Source organism: Seriola dumerili, unplaced genomic scaffold (genome assembly GCF_002260705.1).
Source record: "Seriola dumerili isolate Sdu_G_001 unplaced genomic scaffold, Sdu_1.0 BDQW01000018.1, whole genome shotgun sequence".
Lineage (NCBI taxonomy): Eukaryota > Metazoa > Chordata > Actinopteri > Carangiformes > Carangidae > Seriola > Seriola dumerili.
Genome location: NW_019174273.1, coordinates 833,203 through 842,240, shown reverse-complemented (window position 1 = coordinate 842,240; position 9,038 = coordinate 833,203). Strand labels below are relative to the sequence as shown.

Here is a 9,038-nt window from a genome sequence, read left to right as displayed (position 1 = left end):
TCAGCCTGCCTACATGAAAACTGAACTCTTGCATAGTATCTTCCACTTCTTCCTTTGTTGCTGCATAAGAAGTGGTATCTTTTATCTTCTTTTTAAAAAACTTTTTTTTTTTAAAAACATAATGTGTCAAATTTCCACTGAAGTCCTGCGTTACTGAAATCCTGGCACCTTGAGCTGAATAAAGTAAAGGAGAATTTAAAAAAAAACCTTTAATACAAGTAATAAAGATGATAAAGAATCTTTATATAACATTTTAGATTTCTTTCAGCTAACGTTACTGAAGGAGTGTGAAGGCTCCAGACACTCACAAAGGAGCACTCTTCATGCTAGTTTGTGACATGGTCTAGTACTTCAAATAAAAATATAATTTCACATATTCCTTTCATGTCTTCTTGTCTTTTTTTTTTTTTTTTTTTACAACCCACAGTCTCACTGTGAAGGCTGTCACAACACTATATATTGTAATAGTCATTTAGGGAACAGTTTGCATATCTGTGGACTTGAGGAAAAGTCTGGATAAAGGGCTCAAACAGTCCACATGCAGACCTTTGCAGACTGGACCACTGGTTCATTCATGGGCTGCTTGGCAACCAGCTGACCCTCCGCCATCCTAACCTCTACCTTCTTTACTAAGCTCTTACAGCTGTTGACCTTGTTAAGACAAATCTATAAGACAATTTACTCCTAGTCTTGCATATGCAGTGCTTTATCCATCCATCAGCAGTCTGCCCTGATCCTACTGTGACTGTGCACTGATATCAGCACCTTTTAATTTCCCTTTGTCATACTGTAGGTGTGGCTGTGTTTGTGTAGCCATGTCAGCGGTCTGAAAACACCACATACACCCACACTGAGAACAAAACACAACAGGAAAACTTCCTGTTCTTAAAAATAAATGGGAAAAGAACATTTATCTTTGTCTCTGTCCTTCATAACCTTTATAAATCCCCTGACCACGCTGCCTAGAGCTGTAATTACATCAAAGCAATTACAGAGCCAAAATGAAGGCCTCATCCACTGAGGAAGGGAGGACAAAGTCCGCCAGCAACTTCAGAAACTTTGAATTAAGACCTGAACCGGGAAATAAGTCCGTCTCTGGTGGGTCTGCGCAGAAAAATCTTAAAAGAAGGAAAGGCCTTTTGTACACTTTGTACTGTAGCAAAAGACAAATCCACCTTAGTTTTAAACAACTTAACTCAGTGGTATGGGGCTGAGGTCTGGGCTCTGCAAAGGCCAGGCATGTTCTTCCAACCATGGGCCTCAGTTTGTGCAGTGTCACGCTGAAGGAGAGGACCTTCCACAGAGATAAAAGATAAGGTGATTCATTCTGTACTCATGGACAGATGATGAGACAGCAGGTCCTTGTCATTTTGCCCCATAGTAGTTGTTTGGCGCCTCCTCATGGTCATTCTGTGTCCTTTTATTATTATTTTGTGAGTTTTTGATGTGGTGAGGTGAATCTTTGTTATCATTCTACATCTCTTTGTGGTCGTTTCATGTGTCTTGACGGTTGTTTTGCGTCACTTCAAGCAGAAGCTGGCCCCCGTGACTCCTCGGGCCCCTGGGCCTCTGTCTGCTAGGCCTGTTCAGTAACACATCCATGTCTGAACTGTAGCATTGAGATTTATTTTCCCTGGAAATTAAGGGGCCGAACCCAAAAGAGATAAAAACAGCCCTGGACCAAAGTACAAAGCAAGTTTCACGTAGGAACAGTTCCTGAATCTAATACCAGACAGACCAGAGAGTGTAAACAGTCCATTAAAAAGGTACAGTGAGCAGACAGGAAGACGTCACTATGCTGTGGTTCGTCAGAGGCAGACAGAGACAACAAGCTGTCAGTGAGGAGGACACAGCGGAGACAGACTACAGCAAAACTATTTTACTGTTACTGTACTCTTATAGAGCTACAAGGTGAGAAACCTGTGATTATGGACGTTTTGTTGAAACTTTCTGACTGATACTGTCCAGTAAATCTTAATAAGAAATAAAATACAGATATAAAATATCAGAGGACTTCAATGTCACAGGCCCTTAGACATTTCACTGTTCAGGCTTTAACTGGAACTCTGGAAAGTGTAATTCTGATCGTCATGGCGGTTCAGCTGCATTTCAAAGTAACATAGCGCCGCCATCTTGTGGTGGAAGCTGTGCCGTACACCCAAAGTGTGTCGCAGGGGAGAAGCACTAAATCTCAGCCGTGAGATGCTTTTGTCCTGTTTCTGGTAATCTGCTTAATTTAAAGTAAGTAGTAAATTTCTATTTTGTCCACATTGTGGAAAAAAAAAAAAACACTTAAGATCAGTATTATTATTATTTCAGTTGAATTTGTGTAGGTTTTCGAGTTGTTGACAAAATTAATCTTATTCAAATTAATCCAATAATTTTGATACATCATTTATCAAGCAAAAAGAAGATTTGCTGTTTTTCTATTTTGTTTATACCATTTTAAATAAAATATCTTTAGGTTTTGGACTATTAATTTGTAGACACACCACCTTGACCTCTGAGAAACTTTTCCTTTTCTAAACAGATTTCACTAATAGCTCTATATCTTAATTCATATTTTATATAAGTGGTGCACCGTAAATCAAAGACTTTAAGGAATAATAATGTCAGTATGGTTGTGACCAAGAAAACTTTTGATCAAGAGAAGAATAGGTGCTCTTTAATTAGAAAAGAAGGTAAAGGTACATTCTCTCTCACAGGAGAGTCATTTTCAGTAAAACCAAACACCATGGGATTGAGCTTGGACAAACCGCTGCTTGGCAGTAACATTAGTGTTTTTTTTTTTGTTTTTTTTTAATGGTCTACATACCAGTCATAAAACTGCACATTTACACTCAGACTGCCTCTAGAGGAGACTTAACTCAATGACTTTAAAATCATTTCTTGAGGTGATGAAGCATTTGACAATCTGAGAGAACTCTACCTTTCCTCTAATCCAATCCCTCTGCAATTTGTTTTAATACTCCTCGCCCTCTTCATCTTCTTCGAATGAGTCGATGCCGACCTCTTCGTAATCCTTCTCCAGGGCGGCCATGTCCTCTCTGGCCTCTGAGAACTCTCCCTCCTCCATTCCCTCTCCGACGTACCAGTGGACGAAGGCCCTCTTGGCGTACATCAGGTCGAACTTGTGGTCGAGTCGAGCCCAGGCCTCTGCGATGGCGGTGGTGTTGCTCAGCATGCACACGGCCCTCTGCACCTTGGCCAGGTCTCCTCCAGGAACCACAGTGGGAGGCTGGTAGTTGATGCCCACCTTGAAGCCTGTGGGACACCAGTCCACAAACTGGATGGAGCGCTTGGTCTTGATGTTGCCGATCGCCACGTTGACGTCTTTTGGCATCACATCGCCACGGTACAGCAGGCAGCAGGCCATGTACTTGCCGTGACGAGGGTCACATTTCACCATCTGGTTGGCTGGCTCGAAGCAGGAGTTGGTGATCTCAGCCACAGTGAGCTGCTCGTGATAGGCTTTCTCTGCTGAGATAACTGGGGCGTAGGTGGCCAGAGGGAAGTGGATGCGAGGGTAGGGCACCAGGTTGGTCTGGAACTCTGTCAGGTCCACGTTCAAGGCGCCGTCGAAGCGCAGGGAGGCGGTGATGGAGGAGACGATCTGGCTGATGAGGCGATTCAGGTTGGTGTAAGACGGACGCTCGATGTCCAGGTTCCTGCGGCAGATGTCGTAGATGGCCTCGTTGTCCACCATGAAGGCGCAGTCGGAGTGCTCCAGGGTGGTGTGGGTGGTCAGGATGGAGTTGTAGGGCTCCACGACGGCTGTGGACACCTGAGGAGCCGGGTAGATGGCAAACTCCAGCTTAGACTTCTTACCAAAGTCTACTGAGAGGCGCTCCATCAGCAGAGAGGTGAAGCCTGAGCCGGTTCCTCCTCCGAAGGAGTGGAAGACCAGGAAACCTTGGAGCCCTGTGCATTGGTCCGACTGGACGAGAGGGGAAGAATTTACAGTTTAATTTTGAAACAGACTAAAAACCAAACATGTGGCTCTCAGGTCTGATTAGTAATTAATGTTTATAACATCCAGAATATCAAGGTTTGTTCAAAAACTGCACTTCTTGGTGAAAGAATAGTATTTCCTTTTTAAAGAATAAACATTTCTTGAGAATTTTCTTTTTTTCTTGACATGGTGGTTTTTAAATCATCTCACAAAAGCAACAAATCACCCTGCTCTCTAAGTTAACAGCTGACGAGGTTTTCTCCACTTCAGACAGCATGATTAATGGCATGCTCTGGATGTTGTGAAATTGCTCTTAAGCATCACATCAATAATGTTTGAATTTCAGCTCCAAGTCTCCCTCTTTCTGCCCGTCTTACCAGTTTGCGGATCCGGTCGAGAACAGAGTCGATGTGTTCCTTTCCGACGGTGTAGTGACCCCGGGCGTAGTTGTTGGCGGCGTCCTCCTTCCCTGAGATGAGCTGCTCAGGGTGGAAAAGCTGGCGGTATGTGCCTGTACGGACCTCATCTAAAACAGAGATCAGAGGTAGCGTGTTAAAAGGTAGTGAGGGGAATTTATGTACGTTTTTTTGTAAGAGTTTTTCTTTTCTAAGGATTGCACAGATTTTTAAGCCCGCTGACACAAACTTGATTTTTGACACTTCACTGAAAACACTTAAAATACACAATGGTCTGTTTTTGCTTTTCTCCAGATAAATATGAGACAACAAATAGGCCATTCAGTTGCTGAATGATGCATCATTTTACATCTACAAACCACTTTGTAAGTACATTTATTAAAGAAAACATAACTTTACGTGACAAATAACAGTGCAAAAATATAATAAAAAAAAAAGGGTATACTTATGAAAATTTAATTCAATTCATAAAAATAAGTAAATACATTCAGAGCTGAAAAACTCAGTTTAATGGGATGTAGGAGTCAAATTATCATAAATGAGTATTTAACTGAGCAGGATGCAACCAATGGCATTAACGTTATATGCACAATACCAATTATATAATCTGATATGACCTTTGATCAAAGTATAAATTCATATAAGTGGCGTCGCTCCACTGTCTTAGAAGAGCTGGTTCAAACAGGTCATCAGCCAGATTAATCATTATAGTTTTATGGACTTTGTTGCTTCCTTCTTTCTTGCCCTTTGAAAGTTTAACGTTCCTTAAGTCAAGTTACTTTGACTCAAAAATGATTCCATTTCTAAAACAACGGCTCCTGTTGTCTTTTAACAGTTGTCGAGCAAGACCCTTCCTCCTAAACATCACCTCCTGGGTAGGAGTGTATTCACTTCCTTTTGTGTTTCTCCTCCTCACCAATAACTGTGGGCTCCAGGTCGACAAAGATGGCCCTGGGGACGTACTTCCCCGTGCCGGTCTCGCTGAAGAAGGTGGTGAAGGAGTCGTCGTAGCCACCGGTGGGCTTCTCAGTGGGCATGTGGCCGTCGGGCTGGATGCCATGCTCTAGGCAGTACAGCTCCCAGCAGGTGTTGCCCATCTGGACACCGGCCTGCCCAACGTGGATGGAGATACACTCGCGCTGTGGAGGGAAAAATTGGCACATTTTTAGAGTTTAAATGTTTATAATTTAACTTTAATAAGTTTTAAATCCAATCTGATTTTGAGATATTTAACATCTGGCTGCACATTATGATTAAATTCAACTTTATTTTTTTCTCCATTTCCAGCCACTGAATGTCAAAATTATCACTGACTTCATCATGCAACAGCTTTTCAGTACATGAATAGGTCAAACCATTTTACTGGATAGCTAATGCAAACACATCTGCCTTTAAACCTGTTTTGACCTGCTGGAAATGACAGTTAAAACTGGGTGGAGTCAACCACTTTCACATCATTTGCATCACAGATTCATTTGTTTGTGTTCCAGACCTCTTCCGCAAACTTCGCTGAAAACTGTTAAATGTTGAAACATCCTTCCAAGTAGGATGTGACACATCAATTCAGAAGTCGCCGATCTAAATAAGCGAGCGGTGGTGATTAACACAGGCTTGTCAGAGTGTCTGTAGGGGCCAAAGTGCTCCCACACCCTGCTGAGGTATTTCTAGGTCAATGGTAAATGATGTGGGTGGTGGAGGAGCGTGAAGGAGGACACGCCGTGGCCTGAAACAAGTTTGGTCTCATTTGGAAGGACAATTCTGCCTGAGGGAGTAGAGGATGCAACGTTGTGTGTCCTGGTTGGTTAACCAGCCTTTTAAAAAAAGTGGAAAAGTGCAAATGTGCAAGACAGAGAGAAGAAAACAAACCCTAACTTCTGGTAAAAGTAGGAGAAAGAAATCTAGTAACTTGTGTTATAAAAAAAAAAAAAAAAAAAAATGCAGGAATCAGATTCACCTCTGCTGATCTATAACCGCTGTGTGTTTAATGCTGCTGCAGTGAGTGTCAACAAAAGGCCAGCTGTCACTGGTTATATGAGAACACAAACACGTCGAGTACTGCTGTCAAAATATCATTGTGCTGCTCTTAGTGACACTCTTCACGCCTGCTGAGACAAGCGTTTAGGTAAACCCAACCCTGTCATCTTTACGTATGATAAATAATCCCACCTTCCCACCTTCGAGGGAAAAGAGACCCGTTACCTATCTGTCGCTGACCATGACCTCATTTTTGGAGGTGACACAGGAGCCGGTGAAACGTTTGTGTTGTTTTGGAATTCCTGTGATGTATAAGCCGGGGCGGTCGTTGTGTTTTTCCAGTGTGACGTCTTTAGCAACACAAACAACCAGATTCCAGCAATGCTCAACAGAACACGTCCTTTGACAAGATCTAATAAGCTTCAGTGCGCAGACATTTTTCAGGGATTACAACAGGCATAATACGATGTTGTTACAGCTGAGTGACCTGCTGTACTTCAAGATATCCACCGTCTTGTAGAACGATGTTTTTATCAGTGTGACTTTGGATTAGTTGACTTTTGACCCCATGAACACCCCCCCCCCCAAAAGAAAGAAAAACAAAAAACCTTGTGCTAAGGACAGAGGGCAGAGGAGGGGTCACAGTGACTTGGAAGTTGCCAAGTATGGCGATGCCAGCCAGCTCAGCAGACAGCTATTTTGAGTGAGGCATCAATCATACGACCCACACAGACTCTCACACCCCAGCAGCTCTAACCCACTAACCCGTTTCGACTCCCAGGCTGCAGCTTATATCATGGACGTAATATGCTAAAGCTAATTTACAGTCTATCTGCAAAATGCAACGTGCAACTGCAGAATATTACTACGCTAATATGAAGCATGAGCTGTAAGTTTCCCCGCTGTTTTTCTGAGTCATATAGTTTTGACATTTGCTGACAGGATGTGACAAAAGTGGGAGTGGTGGCCTGCTTGCTTCATGGTGTTGCAACACACCACATCGGCTCATGTTTACAAGACAAACGGCCTGTGAAAGTTACACTTCCAGGCAAAAGGGGGAAGTGGAGGGGGGGGGTCCCACACTGGGGGTCATTATCTGCTTCCTGTATCTTGCCCAGACTGAAAGTACGTCATGTTTGACGTTGAGATCGCAGCATGTGAGAGCAGACACAGAGGAGCATTGTGCTGTAAAAAACTTGTTATGAATCGGAAAAACACTTTGGGGTTTCAAGGTTTCCTGAATAAAAAAATGAAATGGAAGAATGTTTTTCCAACCTGAGAACAGATGCAAACCATAAAACCAGAATGTAATGTGAATATAATAAATGTAGAACAGAAGAGGCTGATTATCTCCATCTAAACCCACACTAACTACTTTTAAAAAGGTGGATTCTAAATGACACATCCTATGCTTTCATGTTGTAAATGCTTCAACAGGAAGTGCCACCAGAAGTCTTTTTTTTTTTTTTTGCAGTTAACTGCTCATTTACTTACTTCTGTTTTTATTTGCTTAACAAATGAACTGCAGACATTACAACACACTCACTGTTTGCACAAAGGAACAAAGTCAAAAGGGAAAAGTCGGTGTCCTAAACTCATGATGAAGAATGAACTTAAGACTCTTTAGCTCGTAAAAATGTTGATCCAAGGCCTCAAGGATTTATGTCATGCGCCTCACCTCATGTTTAACAACAGAAACAATGTGATACTTGTACATTCTGCTTTTTTTGTACTTGAAAAGGTGCATTTCTTTAAAGTTAATGTATTCAAAAGAGCCAAAAGTGGCAGCCTCCGGTCTGCAGTGATGCAGCAGCTTATCAGCACGGCAGTGAGTGGCAGAAATAGAAATGTAAAATACACAAGCCACTGCTGGAAGCCACATCAGCATTCCCAACCACCCGGGCAAACAAGCACACCCTCCTGACAGACAGTCCTCCAGTCCCCATGTGGAAGCAGTTAACCTTTACTGGAGCCGGAGCCACATGCCTGGTAGCATATTTCCGCCGTCTGACTTTATGTTTCTCCCTATTCTAAACATACAAAGCCTTTCCATGGATCTGTTTTATGTGTCGTAGCAATGCCAGAATGTTTTTCAGAAACAGCCAGGGCCCATTAGAGTAGAAGCAAAAGACAAAAGCTCAGTAATGTTTGGATACAAGAGGAAATCTTTGATTATTATAAGAGTTTTAAAGTGTTTTCTGTGTCACATTTCAGCTATGACTCATAATTTTCACCAGAAGGCCTACCAGACAAAATGCCAGCCATTTTCAAAATGTCAGCCAAGAAGTTAGGCCACAGATTATTTGTTGATAATAGTAATAATGACTTAACACTCACCATTCTGCTGCTTTGATTGTCCTTTTTGGAGGGGAAACTTCAAACTTGTAGGTTCTCACAGTGCACCTATAATGAGATCTCTGTGAGTGAAGTTCCATCAACGTGCGACACACACAGTTTTATAGCTACTACAGGGGGCGGGGGAGAGGAGGTGGAGCCATTAAGGCTGCAACTTTTCAAAGAGGACAGAAGACTTCCTGTTTGGCCTTTCAGAACAAAAGGAGCGCATACAGCACCAATGAGATAATCACCGCTGCATAACAGTTTAGTTCCAGTGGTTGAAAGTGAATAAGTACATTATTATACATTTATAATATTTGTATTTTTACAATGTTTTTTTGTGTGTGTATTTCTGTTTG

General features: G+C 42.3%; 1 protein-coding gene across 1 annotated transcript; it reads right to left on the bottom strand.

The window, feature by feature from the left end:
- Positions 1–2,637: 2,637 nt before the first annotated feature.
- Positions 2,638–8,794, bottom strand: LOC111233470 (tubulin alpha-1C chain-like). The gene is made up of 4 exons (XM_022761295.1): positions 8,680–8,794; positions 5,285–5,507; positions 4,330–4,478; positions 2,638–3,937 (listed from the first exon to the last, which is right to left on the bottom strand). The coding sequence occupies exons 1-4, from the start codon at positions 8,680–8,682 to the stop codon at positions 2,963–2,965; spliced, it is 1,350 nt and encodes a 449-aa protein (XP_022617016.1). The 5' UTR covers positions 8,683–8,794; the 3' UTR covers positions 2,638–2,962.
- Positions 8,795–9,038: the final 244 nt, after the last annotated feature.

Bases quoted from the DNA above. Each gene is read 5' to 3' on its own strand.
- LOC111233470 (XM_022761295.1), bottom strand. The intron at 4,479-5,284 runs GTGAGGAGGAGA...TCTCTGTTTTAG, and splicing joins CCTGGAGCCCACAGTTATTG to ATGAGGTCCGTACAGGCACA. The intron at 3,938-4,329 runs GTAAGACGGGCA...CCTCTCGTCCAG, and splicing joins TCGACCGGATCCGCAAACTG to TCGGACCAATGCACAGGGCT.